The sequence below is a fragment of the Phyllobates terribilis genome, unplaced genomic scaffold (genome assembly GCF_046119375.1).
Source record: "Phyllobates terribilis strain yellow unplaced genomic scaffold, ASM4611937v1 Scaffold_4__5_contigs__length_816908805, whole genome shotgun sequence".
Lineage (NCBI taxonomy): Eukaryota > Metazoa > Chordata > Amphibia > Anura > Dendrobatidae > Phyllobates > Phyllobates terribilis.
In genome coordinates, this window is record NW_027362764.1 from 742,579,929 (window position 1) to 742,596,238 (window position 16,310).

The 16,310-nt window shown below is 45.9% G+C and overlaps 1 protein-coding gene across 4 annotated transcripts in view; it reads left to right on the plus strand.

Annotated features, from left to right (window-relative positions):
* The window catches only part of TAF2 (TATA-box binding protein associated factor 2), a 249,454-nt gene that overhangs the window by 120,936 nt on the left and 112,208 nt on the right, over positions 1 to 16,310 (plus strand). For all 4 annotated transcript variants that reach the window (XM_073679808.1, XM_073679810.1, XM_073679809.1 and 1 more), the window contains exons 4-6: positions 2,149 to 2,267; positions 3,732 to 3,873; positions 8,831 to 9,062. In XM_073679808.1, coding sequence (XP_073535909.1) covers positions 2,149 to 2,267; positions 3,732 to 3,873; positions 8,831 to 9,062 — 493 coding nt within the window. The remainder of the gene's footprint in view (positions 1 to 2,148; positions 2,268 to 3,731; positions 3,874 to 8,830; positions 9,063 to 16,310) is intronic.

Genomic DNA, 16,310 nt, shown 5'->3' on the forward strand with positions numbered 1-16,310 from the left:
TCGTGAACAGAGCCTGCATTTTTGTGGCAGATGATGGCTGTGTTATTCTACCATCATCTGCCTCTAACAGCTGTGAGAGGTGCTGCATCCTTGCCATACATTTACCCCTCGTGTCCTGGGGGCGTGTTGTTCTATCCGCTCATTGGCGCCATCATTGCCAATGGTTTGCTATGACTGCCCTGGGTCTGCTGAAGACCCCCGTGCCTGTCATGATGATACTGGGGGTGGCTTTCATAGGAAACTGCGATTTTTGCTATATAAAGCAATACTCTGGTATTGCTGTGTACAGTCATGGCCAAAAGTATTGAGAATGAGACAAATAGTAATTTTTCCAAAGTTTACTGCTTCATTTTTTGTAATGGCAATTTGCATATACTCCTGAATGTCAAAGAGTGATCAGCTTAACAGCAATTACTGTACTTGCAAAGTCAATATTTGCCCAGAAAATGAACTTTTTAACCCCCAAAACACATTTCAACATCATTGCAGTCCTGCCTTATAAGGAGCAGCTAACATCGTTTTAGTGATTGATCCATTAACACAGGTGTGGGTGTTGATGAGGACAGGGCTGGCCATCAATCAGTCATGATTAAGTAAGAATGACATCACTGGACACTTTAAAAGGAGGCTGGTTCTTGGTATCATTGTTTCTCTTCAGTTAACCATGGTTATCTCTAAAGAAACACGTGCAGCCATCATTGCACTGCACAAAAATGGCCTAACAGGGAAGAGTATCGCAGCTACAAAGATTGCACCTCAGTCAACAATCTATCGCATCATCAAGAACTTCAAGGAGAGAGCTTCCATTGTTGTCAAAAAGGCTCCAGGGCGCCCAAGAAAGACCAGCAAGCGCCAGGACCGTATCTTAAAACTGTTTCAGCTGTGGGATCGGACTACCAGCAGTGCCGAGCTTGCTCAGGAATGGCAGCAGGCTGGTGTGAGTGCTTCTGCACGCACTGTGAGGCGGAGACTCTTTGAGCAAGGGCTGGATTCAAGGAGGGCAGCAATGAAGCCACTTCTCTCCAGAAAAAACATCAGGGACCGACTGATATTCTGCAAAAGGTACAGGGAGTGGACTGCTGAGGACTGGGGCAAAGTCATTTTCTCTGATGAATCCCCTTTTCGATTGTTTGGGACATCTGGAAAACAGCTTTTTCGGAGAAGAAGAGGTGAGCGCTACCACCAGTCTTGTCTCATGCCAACTGTAAAGCATCCTGAAACCATTCATGTGTGGGGTTGCTTCTCAGCCAAGGGAATCGGCTCACTCACAGTCTTGCCTAAAAACACAGCCATGAATAAAGAATGGTACCAGAATGTCCTCCAAGAGCAACTTCTCCCAACCGTCCAAGAGCAGTTTGGCGCCCAACAATGCCTTTTCCAGCATGATGGAGCACCTTGCCATAAAGCAAAGGTGATAACAAAATGGCTCATGGAACAAAACATAGAGATTTTGGGTCCATGGCCTGGAAACTCCCCAGATCTTAATCCCATTGAGAACTTGTGGTCAATCATCAAGAGACGGGTGGACAAACAAAAACCAACAAATTCTGGCAAAATGCAAGCATTGATTATTCAAGAATGGACTGCTATCAGTCAGGATTTGGTCCAAACGTTGATTGAGAGCATGCCAGGGAGAATTACAGAGGTCTTGAAGAAGAAGGGGCAACACTGCAAATATTGACTTGCTGCATTAACTCATTCTAACTGTCAATATAACCTATTGGTACTCATAATATGATTGCAATTATATTTCTGTATGTGATATAAACATCAGACAAACACTAATAAAAACCAGAGGCCAGCAGATCATGTGAAAATATAATTTTGGTGTCATTCTCAAAACTTTTGGCCATGACTGTATAGTACAAGTGATCAGACGATCGCTGATTCAAGTCCGCTAATAAGACTGCAAAATACAGTAGTTGCTGTTTATGTGGATAGGCGCCATGTAATACCACCTTTCTCCTGCAGGAGGCAGCCTGATGGTGATTTTTACAGTAGGTTGTCTTAGTGACATGGCGTCTTTCATAGAAAACAGCCCAAATTGGAAGCTGCGGTTTGTGCTTTTCCTATTATAACTAGTGTGTCGTTATTCTTCCGTCTCATTATCGCTTTTCTTTTGCTTTCTTTTTATCACCTTTCTTTTAGGCGTAACCTTAACTACTTCTCCAATGCGTACGCAGCGGCTGTCAGTGCCGTCGACCCCGACGCAGGAAATGGGGAACTCTGCATCAAAGTCCCGTCCGAGCTGTGGAAACACGTGGACGGTAATGCTAACACACCGCTGTGTTTAAAGGGAACCGCGTGCCGGTCGTGAGAAATCGAGTGAAGAAGCCACATAGAAATCAGGCCGGAAGTGCACTTGGGCCTGTGTCTGTGTCTTAAAATGCTATGACTCTAATCAGCAAGTTACCCAAAAGGTAGACAGACCCTATTGAAGGGATGCAATTAAACATGACTCTTATTAATTTTAGTTAAAAGGTGGTCAATATGTAAAATGACTAATGTGAACCTGTATTATTCCATTATCTAACGGGGTTCCTATTGTTTGGACCCTTCTCCTTTCAGTTACAAATCTTCAACCTACTCCTAAGCCCATGCTTTCCTATCTACATCACGGCTGCAGTCTATGAATCTATGTAGCACTTTTCGGATACATCTGTTTAATTTTCTTTCATACAGGTATCACTCAAGAAACTAAAAAACACACATATAGTCTCCCCAACAAGTGTTGCCTATACAGGCTTCCTCAGGGGGCTGGGGCTATACCATGGTATAGCCCCAGCCCCCTGAGGAAGCCTGTATAGGTGAAAATTAATAAAAGTCATGTTTAAATATGGGATAGTTTGTTGATATAGAATCTTTTATCTCTAAAGGGTTGATATATTATTTAAAATGCTGTGATCACACCCCCAGTGCCCTTCCAGACTGATTTACATATGTCTTCTACACTCGATTTCTCATTAATGACACATTGCATCTCTTAAAAAATTTTTGGAGAGGGACATTTTGTTACTTGTGTATCGTAAAATGTGCCAACAGGTTTCCTTCTAAGTTTTTCTTTTTGAGTGTTATGGGCCTTACGCCTGTCCTTGTTAAAGACGTCATGTAGAAATGTAATTGTGGGTTACAAAATTTTACAACGTATTACATTAAGCGCAGAACATCTTAACAAAGAGAGGAGAGCACCTTAAAGGGACGTTTATGGCATATCCGCAGAATTAGGCTATGTTCACACGTTCAGTATTTGCAGCAGAATAATCTGTTGCAAATGATGGAGTAGTGTCAAGAAAAGCTCTGTAAAATACGTGTGGTTTTGCATATATTTTTTTATGAGTTTTTTTTTTACCTCTTTCATTTCAAGAGTCATTTATGCATTTTTATTTTAGCCACTTGGGGCTGCCATTTTTATTTGGGTGTGTGTAAGAGTCTGAGCGGGACACTTACACACCTCACTTACAGCAGCCCCTGATATTGCTGTGATATGAAACTGCTTCAAAGCTGCAAGGAAAAAATAAGCAGCGTGTGCATGAGAGTTTAGAAGCCTCATTCACTTTTGCTGCGACGGTAAAAGGATGCTTTTTTTTTTTGTTGTTGCAAAAACGTAATGTGTGAACATAACCTCACAGTTCCACTTTCAACTGATCGGTCGGAGTTCAGCATCACGGACAGTAAAGGCAGTCGTAAGTAATTAACAGAACGCTCATTATTCTTCCTTCTTAATCTTGTAGAGTTGAAAGTGCTGAAGGTTTACATTGAGTTCTCCCTGGACCAGCCCAAAGGAGGCCTTCATTTTGTAGTTCCCAATGTTGAGGGAAGCATGGCGGAGAGAGGGGCTCACGTCTTTTCCTACGGATACCAGAATTCAACAAGGTAAAATTTTACTACTGCGTTTCTGGCAAACGTTTAGATGTCATCACCTCCAAACCGGAACTTCAGCTCTTAATATATTCCATAATCATAAAATTTATAAAATGACACAAAGTTTGAGTCCTGAGGTCTACGGATTTCACTATGGTGGTCAGCATGATCGTGGTGCGGTATGCAGATGGTATGGGGAGAAGCTCAGAAAAGCTCTGAATATGAACAGCTTTGGGAATCTATCTGTCCAGTCTTACCATAAATTGAACCAAGTCGTCCCTCCTATTATCATTAAACCAATAATAGGTCTACCGAAAGTCGTACCTTATATTAACCCCTTAGTGACCACTAGACGTCCCTTTACTGATCTGCGACCTAGCATTCCCCGACAGGTGATAATCCTGTAGCTGTCACCTGTACATTATAACTGACAGCTTGCTGCATCAGCCATGATCAGTGTTGGCACCGCCCATGCACATTTAACCCCTTAGATTCTGCTGTCAATAGTGACTACAGAATTTAAATAGTTAACAGAGTGCGTGGTGGGGGGGGGGGCTTCCTCTTTAACCTCATCGGCACCCTGAGATCTTGATTGTGTGGTCCTGATGTTTGCCTTGGCAGTTCATGGCCAAATAACGGCCTTAGAGTCTGCCGGCTATAGCGGCCTGTTCAGAAGTTATCACAATTTAGGTGGTAAAAATAAACTTTTTCATACTTGTCATGCCACTTTCCATTACTTCCTGAAAAGAACCAGAAGGGTTAATGAACTACCTGAAAGCAATTATAAATACGTTGAGGGGTGCAGTTTTTAAAATGGTATGGCTTTTGGATGGTTTCCAATATTTAGGACCCCCAAAGTCACTTCAAAACTGAACTGGTCCCTATAAAAATAAGTTTTGGAAATTTCCTTGAAAAAAAGGAAAAATTACTGCTAAATTTTTAAACCTTCTAAAATGCTAAAAAAAAAACAAAAGAACACTTTACAAATGGTGCTGATGTAAAGCAGACGTGAGGGAAATGTTATTTATTAATGTTTTTGTGTGGTATGACTATTGGGATTAAAGGGATAGTCATTCAAAGTTTGAAAATTGCAATTTTTAAAACATTTTTGTCAAATTTCTGATATTTTTTTATAAATAAACGCAAAACATATCAACCTAAATTTACCACTATCCTAGTATACTATGTGTTACAAAAAACACTTAAAATCAATGGGCTATGATGAAGCGTTCCAGAGTTAATACTACATAAAGTGACATTGGTCAGATTTAAAAAAAAAAAAAATTGGTCCGGTCACTAAGGGGTTAAATACTAGGAGACACCGTTTAACGCTCATTTCTGAATAATAAAACGCTTAAAGGGCTGATAGGATGACTGCTGAAAAGTTAGAAGAGAATTCAGCACTTCGTTCTCGGAGATGGGAGTGACCCCCACTAGAGTTGTGCAAAAAGATTCACACTGCCCTGGTCCACCGTCCAGTGTAGCTTACCAGGGTAGCCAGACCTGCGCAGTCTACAACCCGCATGGCGCCATCCCCTGGCGGTTACTGTATCCAGCGACTTCATGATGTTATAGGGGTTAGTATACCCCAGGATGCCGCCACAGAAGTGAAGACCGCCCCAATTCCAGCCGTATGGCGGACAGGGGCAGTGCAAATCTTATTGCTCAACTCTCAAATCACCGATCATACAGTGATGGTAAATTCTTTTTGTTTTGCCCTCACTATATGAGATGGAAAAAAAAAATCCCTTTAACCCCTTTCTGATGTGGGCCGTACTAATACGTATCTGTGCCCTGGGCCTTATGGGCCAGTTACGTATTAGTACGCCCTAGCGATTTCGCCCGCACAGAGGCTTTGCGGGCGCGATTGCCATTGGGTGTCAGCTGATTGTCACAGCTGACACCTGGTACTATGTGCAATGAGCTGTCCCGCACCGCTCCCAGCACATTAACCCCCAAAATGCTGCGATCGAAGTCAATCGCAGATTTCCGGGAGCAAGAGCATTTAAGCGCTGCTTACTTACCGCCTCTCCAGGGTCCCGCGCTGTCTCCTGCCGGGTCCCAGATGTTGTCATGGTGACCCGATGTCGTCTGACATCCGGGTTACCAGGAGGCAGGAAGTTACTTTGGTCATGCGCAGTGCAGGATCAAAGTAACTTATGCATGCAGCGCTGACAGGCTGTATATAGCATAGAGATGCTGCTGCTGCATCTCTATGCTATATGAGCGATCAGACTGCAAAAAGTGAAAGTCCCATAGTGGGACATAGTGTACAAGTCAAAAAAAGTGCCAGAAAGTGAAAAGAAAAAAAAAAATTGTAAAAATATTTTTTAAAAAATTAACAAAATAATCCCCCAAAAAATAAAAATATACTATACCCATAAATACATATTATTCTGAAAAAAAAAAAAACAATAAAAGTACACATTTGGTATCGCCGTGTCCGGAACGACCTGACCTATAGAAATGTCCCACTTGTTAACCCCTTTAGTGAACAAAGTAAAAAATGAAAATAAAAAACGAAGCAAAAACCAATGCTTTATCATAATACCGTCAAAAAAAAAAAATGGAATAAAACGCTATCAAAAAGACGAATGTAAATAAGAATGGTACCGCTGAAAACGTCATCTAGTCCCGTAATAAAAAAAACAAGCCGCCATACAGCTCCATCAGCCAAAAAATAAAAAAGTTATAGGTCTCAGAATAAAGCGATACAAATTTTTTTTTTCTATAAAATTGTTTTTTATTGTGTAAAAGCGCCAAAACATTAAAAAAAAATATAAATGTGGTACCGCTGTAAACGTACTGACCCGAAGAATAAAGCTGCGTTATCAATTTTACCACTCGCAGAACGGCATAAAACGAAAAAACAATTCCTGAATTGTTGGTTTTTGTTTATTCTGCCTCCCAAAAATTGGAATAGAAAGCGATCAAAAAATGTCACGTGCCGAAAATGGTACCAATAAAAACATCAACTTGTCCCGCAAAAAACAAGCTATCACATGACTCTGTCGGCCGAAATATGGAAAAATTATAGCTGTCAAAATATGGCGATGCAAAAACTAGTCTTTGCAAAAAAAAAAAAAAAAAAGAGGGGTTTTTAGTGTGTGACAGCTGTCAATCATAAAAACCTGATATGAATCTGGTATTGCTGTAATCGCACCAACCCGAAAAATAAAGTCATCTAATCACTTATACCACACGAGGAACGGCGTAAAAAATAAACGCTAGGGTTAGGGTTGGCCTAGGGTTAGGGTTTGGCTTGGGCTAGGCTTGAGATTTTTTCACAAGTAAAGAAAAAAAATTGACGATGATATGGTGACTAGTGTGGAGCACAAGTGCTCGCTACTTGAGTTTGCATCGGGTGCTTGTGTATGCACTGAGTATCGCGGGTTCTCGAGTGACATGCTCGAGTCTCTGCCCCATATGTTTTGCAGCTGTTATACAGCCAAAAAAACCTTGCGGGGATTGCCTGCCATACACGAGCGATACCTGCATGTTTTTTTTTGGGTATCTAATAACCATGAAACATGTGGGGCAGGGACTCGAGTATCTGCGATACATGGTGCATACCTGAGTACCGGATGCAAACTCAAGTAGCGAGCACTTGCGCTCAAGACTAATGACAACTTATTCAATATGATGACCTAATGTTATCAAATTCTGTGTCGTACCTCTGGGTTCAAAATGTTCACTATACCCCTTGATAAAATCCTTGAGGGGTCTAGTTTCCAAAATGGTGTCACTTGTGGGGGGTTTCCACTGTTTAGGCACATCAGGGGCTCCCCAAACGCAACATGGCGTCTGCTAATTATTCAAGCAAATTTTACATTCAAAAGTCAAATGGCGCTCCTTCCCTTACGAACCCTGCCGAGCGCCCAAACAGTGGTTTTTCCCCACATATGGGGTATCTGCGTGCCCAGGGGAAATTGCACAACAAATTTTGGCGTCCATTTTTTCCTGTTACCCCTGCGAAAATAAAAAAAATTGGAGTCTAAAGTAACATTTTTGTGAAAAAAAAAAAAATGTTCATTTTTTCCTTACACATTCCAAAAATTCCTGTGAAGCACCTGAAGGGTTAATAAAGTTCTTGAATGTGGTTTTGAGCACCTTGAGGGGTGCAGTTTTTAGAATGGTGTCACTTTTGGGTATTTTCTGTCATAAAGGCCCCTCAAAGTGACTTCAAATGTGATGTGGTCCCTAAAAAAATGGTTTTGTAAATTTTGTTGGAAAAATGAGAAATCGCTGGTCAACTTTTAACCCTTATAACTTCCTAACAAAAAAAAAATGTTGGTTCCAAAATTGTGCTGATGTAAAGTAGACATGTGGGAAATGTTATTTATTGACTAGTTTGTGTGACATATCTCTCTGATTTAAGGGCATGAAAATTCAAAGTTTGAAAATTTTCAAAATTTTTGCCAAATTTCCATTTTTTCACAAATAAACGCAAGTGATATCGAAGAAATGTTACCACTAACATGAAAAAACATTCTCAGAATCAGGGGGATCCGTTGAAGAGTTCTTACCTCATAAAGTGACAGTGGTCAGAATTGTAAAAATTGTCCTGGTCATTAACGTGCCAACCTCCTTGGGGGATAAAGGGGTTAAAATATGTATTTTTTTAATCAAAACATGTTAAAAAGAAAAAAATTCTCAAAATATTAAAAAAAAAAAAGAAAATATTCCGTGTGACTAGTGCTGGGCCAGAAAGCTGCAGGACCGGAGCGGAAGGCGACTGTTAAGGCAAGCTTGATTTATTATTTTAGTTTTGTATAACTCTAATCTGTTTTTATCTTTTTTATTTCATAACTGGACATCCCCTCTAAGGCCCATGATAGATAAGTCACTGCTTATGGGGGATAAAAGTGCAGACATTTTTCCTTGTATACATTGACAGATCAGGAATCGATGAAGAACTTTAAATCCGTCCTTTTGTTCTGTTTGTTTCACGTGTGGCGTTTTCTTTTAGGTTCTGGTTCCCTTGTGTGGACTCCTTTTCGGAGCTGTGCACCTGGAAATTGGAGTTTACAGTCGATGCCTCCATGGTGGCCGTGTCTAATGGAGATCTTGTGGAAAGTGTTTACACGCACGACATGAGGAAGAAGACCTTCCATTACACTCTGACTATCCCAACTGCATCTCCTAACATCTCCCTGGCAGTGGGGCCCTTTGAGATCCTTGTGGACCCTTATATGCACGAGGTAATGATAGTTTGCCAAATTTATGTCAGGATAAATCCTTTTGGAAGCACCATAGCTGCCCCCAATACACATACAGTAGGGGACTGCATGGTGAATTAATTAATTTTTTTTAGTCTATTAACCTAAAATGAGCCAAATCTGGGGGGGGAACCATTTTAATTTATAGCACATCCATAGGTATGGATCCCAGCTATAGGAGAAAGGCGATGCTTTAAAGGGGTTTCTTTATCGCTTCATTGGGGGACACAGGACCATGGGTGTATGCTGCTGTCGCTAGGAGGTTGACACTAGGCAAAAAAAAGAAAATAGCTCCTCTTCTGCAGTATACATCCGCCTACAGGCATTAAGCCCCTCAGTTTTAGCTTAGTGTCTGTAGGAGGTAGACCTGGATCCTAACAGATCCAACCTTGTTGTGTTTTATTGATCTTGCTACTTTCTTTTTCAGATACAGCTCTTCAGGGTTAACAGGGAACACTGCGTCCCCTGTTACCCCCTTACACAAGCGACCGAGAGAGCAGTGTGCATTCTCCACATCGCCCACTCTCGGACCCGCTGGGCAGGACTTATCCCCTGTCACCTCCCGATGTCTCAGGGTGATTCCCGGTGGCCAGTCCTTGCCTGTTCCCCACCCCAGCCCCCTCCTCGGAGCGGCCTGGGAGGGAGACGGTGGTCCCTGCGGGTGACCTTCCCCCAGATTCTGGGGTCGACACCGTCTCCTGCACTGTCCAGGACCGGACAGTGCGGGAAGGAGAAAGAGCCAGGATCCCCCCTATCCACGAAGGACCTCCTGGGACCATCCTCAAAAGGAAGAAGATGATGAGGTGTCGGGGCCTTAGAAAAGGTACAATTCCTCCCCCTCCTGCTGCATCAGCAGGCCCCTCAGAGTCCTGTCATGGCTTCTTCGCTTACAAGCGTATATGCCCAAGGGGGCTGTCGATTCCTCAGCGCTCCCTGCCACACGCCTGCTGCAGCCTCCACTTCCATCACCTTCACATCAGCGGCGAGCGCTTATAATACACAGCGCTTACTTACAGCGCTATCCAAGCCACGCCCCCTCCTCTTTCTTTGCGCCCCCCGCAGCATGCGGCCCCCCTCCTTCTTCCTGCCCACTATGCGCGGCAAAGCTGCCCGCGTTTTTTCTTTTCCCCTCTCGGGGGAGGGGGGGGGGCGTTCCTCTCACCCCCCCATCCAACAATTGGCCTATCAATGGTGAGGATCAGAGTGTTGCGTTCGCCACGCCCACCAGCCCTTCCATGGACCTATCAGCGGCGGGGCCTTTAGCCCGCCCCCTCCTTCTTTCCGCATATCAGAGCCTCGGCTCCTCCCTCCTACGCTGTCATTCCCCTGCTCCGGCGGCATCACTCTCCCTAGCGCCGCTGTTTTCTGATAACAGCTCGCCACGGTCTCAGCTCCAGATCTTGGACGGGGGACACAGGACAGGGGTCTCAAGACTGCGGCTACATCCAGGACCGGGTAGGCTCTGCCCCGCACATCTCTCCTACCCTCAGGCTCCCACGTCTACAGTATCCCTGTCAGGCACATATGCCCAGACCCAGGGAGCTCTCTGCCCGTCCCTGCCACACAGGTCACATACTACGCCTGTGCACTTTGCAGAACTAAGTGGCCCGCAGGTCGGACAACGGCTTTCTGCTCGACCTGCAAGCCTCCCACCATGCTGGCACCCCAAGAACCCCCCGCCGCCCAGCAGGAAGGAACTCCCTCTCCTCCGGAGTGGGCTGTTGCTATGTCCCAATCTGTCTCTGACTTCACCAAAGTATCTCAATCTCTGGTTCAGGTCCTAGAACGCTTGCCTATCTTATCCACGGCCACCAGTGCTCCGAACGTTCCTATGGATGATTCGCAGGCACCCCTGCCCCCTCCTCACAAGGGCAGACTGAGAGTACTTTCTCAGAAACGAACTCACGCAAGCGCCTCGTCCAGCTCTCCTGTACCATCGACATCCTCCAAGATGCCCCCTGCATACCACACCTCCTCCCCAGAGGTCGCCCTGGGATCTGACTCTGCGTCAGATTCTGATTCTGGATCTGACACGGACCAATATTCCAAAATCCAGGACATGGTTGACAGCCTTATTTTGTCCTTCAACCAGACACTGCACGTTAAGGTGGACGAGGCCCTGTCTCAGGACCACCCTGTCTCCTTCAAGAAAATTAAACGCCTAGCACGCACCTTTTCTAACCATGCAGAATTTGACAGTGTCTTTCAAAAACAGCGGGAGCATCCAGAAAAGCGTTTCTCAGGAAAGAAACAGCTAGACATGCTATATCTGTTTAACCATGACCTTGTCGCCAAATGGTCAGAGTCCCCAACTGTGGATCCTCCTGTCTCTCGGCCAAGACGGTTCTGTCTCTCCCAGACTGCTCCTCCCTCAAGGACACTACGGATAGACAGGTAGAGGCTTTGGCTAAGTCAGCCTTTGAGGCTGCTGGCGCCTCCCTTTGTCCTTCCTTTGCATCAACTTGGGCATCAAAATCAGTGTCCGCATGGGCCAAGCAGCTTAAACAGGGCATCTTAACGGCGGCTTCCCCAGACGATCTGGCTGATCTAGCGGATCAGATCGCCCATGCAGGGAAATATCTGCTCACGGCATCCCTCGATGCCGCTGCCTGCTCAGCCCGCGTCTCTAGCAATATTATTGCGATACGTAGAATTCTTTGGCTGAAGGCTTGGAACGCCGACCCGGCCTCCAAAAAATCTCTAACTAATCTTCCTTTTCAAGGCTCCAGACTGTTTGGATCTAAGTTAGACCAGATCATTTCGGACGCCACAGGGGGCAAGAGCACCTCCCTTCCCCAGCCCAGGCCCAAACGTCCCTTTCCTAGGAGACGTTCCCTTCAGTTCCGGTCCTTTCGTCAGTTCACCCAACCGGGCTACTCCTCTCAACAGGACCGTACCACAACGCAGAGGGCCAGACGTAAGCCATCCTTTAGGCCCACCCCCAACTGGCACACAAAGGGTCGCCCCACCAAGCCCTCGGGATCCAGATCACGATCCAATAGATTTTCTACAGCATGAGGGGTCAACCCCACCTGGGACCTCTCCCAGGGTGGGCGGCCGTCTACTTCTGTTCCAAGACGCTTGGGTCTCGGCGATAGAAGATTCATGGGTCAAGCAGATTGTGACCTCTGGCTACAAAATCGAATTCAACACTATGCCAGGAACACGATTTCTCAGATCTCGCCCCCCGCAACCACCATCTCTGCTTCCAGGGTTCCTTCAGGCCATTGCCTCCCTTTGGCACTCGGGAGTCATAGTACCCGTCCCCTTTCAGGAAAGGTTTTCCGGTTTTTACTCCAATCTTTTCGTTATTCCAAAAAAGGGCGGCTCACTGCGTCCGATCCTGGACCTCAAACAGCTAAACCGACAAGTACGCATCCGTCACTTCAGAATGGAGTCCCTCAGGTCGGTAATCGCCTCGATGGAATCTGAGGAATATCTATGTTCAGTGGACATTCAGGACGCGTATCTCCACATCCCAATCTGTCCATCACATCAGAAGTTCCTTCGTTTTGCCTTCCAGAATGCACATTACCAGTTCACCTCCCTCCCCTTCGGGCTTGCCTCCGCCCCAAGGGTTTTCACGAAGGTAATGGCGCCGGTCATGGCCATTCTAAGAGCCAGAGGGATTGTAGTTATCCCCTACCTCGACGACCTGTTGATCAAAGGCCCCACGTTCAAGGACTGTCTCTCCAGCCTCCCGATCACCTTAAACACGCTCTCTTGGTTAGGCTGGCTGATCAACACAGACAAATCCTCCTTGGTCCCATCTCAACGGGTGACCTTTCTGGGAATGCAGTTCGACACAACCCTTGCCCGGGTCCTTCTTCCAAGAGAAAAGATAAACTCTCTCCGCCCTGGGATCCACCTTCTCTCCAACCCAAGTCCACACTCTCTTCGGCTATGCATGAGTGTCCTGGGGAAGATGGTGGCTGCTATGGAAGCAGTACCGTTTGGCCAATTCCATACTCTTCAACTAGTCCTTCTGTCAGCATGGAACAAGAACCCATCGTCTCTGGATCGACGTATCACGTTACCTCTTCAGGTGAGAAGGTCATTGACATGGTGGACTCGCCTCTCTTCTTTCAGACCTGGGAGATCGTTCCTACCGCTTCGCTGGCAGGTGGTCACGACCGATGCCAGCCTCATCGGTTGGGGGGCAGTCTTTCTCCACCACACGGTACAGGGCCGGTGGACTCCCCACGAGGTCTCCCTACCGATCAATATCTTGGAGATCAGGGCAATTTACCTGGCGTTACATCACTGGCAGGATCTTCTAGCAGGGTTCCCAGTCCGCGTACAATCGGACAACGCCACGGCTGTGGCATACTTAAACCATCAAGGTGGAATGCGCAGCAAGTCCGTCTTCAAAGAAGTGGCAAGAGTTCTTGTTTGGGCCGAAAAGACGGTTCCGGCAATTTCCGCAGTCCACATTCCGGGGGTCGACAATTGGGCGGCCGACTTCCTCAGTCGGCAGGGCCTTGCCTCAGGAGAATGGTCTCTCCATCCCGAGGTGTTTCAGCAGATTTGCTTACGGTGGGGCACGCCGGACGTCAACCTCATGGCGTCTCGGTTAAACCGCAAAGTACCATCCTTTGTAGTCCGGTCCCGCGATCCTCCAGCGATCGCTCAAGACGCGTTAGTAATTCCATGGTCTCAGTTCCAGCTGCCCTATCTCTTTCCCCCTCTACCATTGATCCCTCGAGTCGTCAAGAAGATCAAGACAGAGGGAGTACCGGTAATCCTAATAGCACCAGACTGGCCCAGAGGAGTCTGGTACGCGGAGCTAGTAAACCTGCTCATCGACTCACCTTGGAGACTAACAGACCGTCCAGATCTCCTCTCTTAAGGTCCTATTCTTCATCAGAGTTCTCGTTCTCTGAATTTAATGGCATGGCCGTTGAGCCCGCAGTGTTAAGGAAGGCGGGTTTTGCTGACAATGTCATTCAGACCTTAATTAGCGCCAGAAAACCCGCAACCTCGCGCATATATCACAGAACCTGGAGAGCCTTCTTTCGTCACTGTGAGGGAGATCAGCTAGCTCCCATGTCTTTCTCGTTACCAGTCATCCTGGCCTTTCTTCAGTCTGGCCTAGAGGCGGGTCTCTCCTTGAGCACCCTCAAAGGTCAAGTGTCTGCCTTGTCCATCCTCTTCCAATGTAACTTGGCTGCCCAGCCTCAGGTTAAGACTTTTCTACAGGGGGTGGCGCACATGGCGCCGCCTTATCACCCCCTTGTGGATCCATGGGACCTTAATATGGTCCTAACCATCCTCCGTTCGAACCCATTCCGGACATCTCAGCCTCTCTTCTCTCCTGGAAGGTGGCTTTTCTGGTGGCTGTTACCTCGATTAGGAGGGTTGCAAAGCTCGCAGCCCTCTCATGTCGGTCGCCCTTTATGGTCTTTTCACCAAGACAAAGTAGTGCTCAGGCTGGGCCCTTTCTTTTTGCCGAAGGTAGTTTCTTCCTTCCACATCAATGAGGACATTGTTTTGCCTTCTTTCTGCCCGGCTCCGCTGCATCCATTGGAAAAATCTCTGCATAAACTGGATCTGGTCAGAACTCTACGCGTGTACCTTTCGGCGTTCGGACGCCCTCTTTGTCATTCCTGAGGGGCGTCGCAAGGGTCTTCCTGCTTCCAAGTTAACTATCGCCCGTTGGATAAGTTCAACCATTTTGGAGGCATATCGCGTCTCAGGCAAACCTCCCCCTCCGGGGGTAAGGGCTCACTCCACCCGGGCGATGGGGGCCTCTTGGGCGGTTCTCCATCAGGCTTCGGCTTCACAAACCTGTAAGGCCGCAACCTGGTCTTCTCTGCATACCTTTTCAAGGTTTTACAAGGTCCACACTTACTCCTCGGCTGATGCCAGTCTTGGACGGAAGGTTCTGCAGGCTGCAGTTGCCCGCAGTCCGACTTAGCTTGTGGCCATCTTGGTTCTCCCACCCTAGGGACTGCTTTACGACATCCCATGGTCCTGTGTCCCCCAATGAAGCGATAAAGAAAGAGGGATTTTTGGTACTCGCCGTAAAATCTCTTTCTTGGAGCCTTCATTGGGGGACACAGCACCCTCCCTGTGTTTGTTCATATGTTCCTCCAGTTGGCCCCGTTGGGCATCCAGTTTGTTTTTCTCTGAGGTGCCCCATTGGGCATTGTATATTTGTTTACATTATGGTTTCTCCTACTGCTTTACTCACTAACTGATGAGCTTAATGCCTGTAGGCGGGTGTATACTGCAGAAGAGGAGCTATTTTCTTTTTTTTGCCTAGTGTCAACCTCCTAGCGACAGCAGCATACACCCATGGTCCTGTGTCCCCCAATGAAGGCTCCAAGAAAGAGATTTTACTGTGAGTACCAAAAATCCCTCTTTTCCAGTTCTCAATACTCTTCCTCCAGCTGCAGATTGTTTTAAAAGGAAAAAAAATCTTTTCTTTCCACCCCCTCCCCAGGTCCAGCGCTGAGTCGTCATTACTGCTCCTGGTGTCTGTTCTTAGCTTCTCTGCTGGAGCTGACTGATTGCCTGCAGTGTTGTCAAGGTGATTTATGCGCTGCAGACAATAACCGGCATCGGGAGCACCAACGGAGACTCAGGGTCAGACCTGGGGAGGGTGCATAAACCCCAATTAGATTATTAATAATTATTATTAATAATAGTAATAATTAATATATATATAATTCTATATATATTATATATATATAATTTTTTTAAAGCAAACTGCAGCCCTTTGACGTGGATTTTTACGAAAGTCGAAAACCCCTTTTAATTCACATAATTGGCCCCTTTGCCATCTCCATGACTCACCCACCTCTTAATTAAAATGATATTCCCATCTTGTGAAATGATGATATAGCGCTAGGACGTGCGACCACTATATTATAAGTGAGGATGTGACCTCTAGGACCCCGCCAGTGTTGGTAACAAAGGGGTCTCAGCCCTGGTGCAGCTCCTCTAAGTTTTCCCTGTGCGGTGCTGCGTTATCTCATTCTGCAGGTGAAACTAAGAGCCTGTAAAATCCACACCATGCAAAATAACTATTAAATCCCAATTTCCAAAATAATTTTATTGCAAAATACTAGCAGGAAAATAATTTCCTTCAAAGGTGTCAATATCTTGTAAGCATTTGCTTGTATATTTGGAAAGAATTTGGGGCAGCAGAAGCTGCAGAAATATTTGCTTAGGTTGTATTTTATATGTTTCTTATTATCGGTCCGATATCTAATCTTGTTTTTTTTT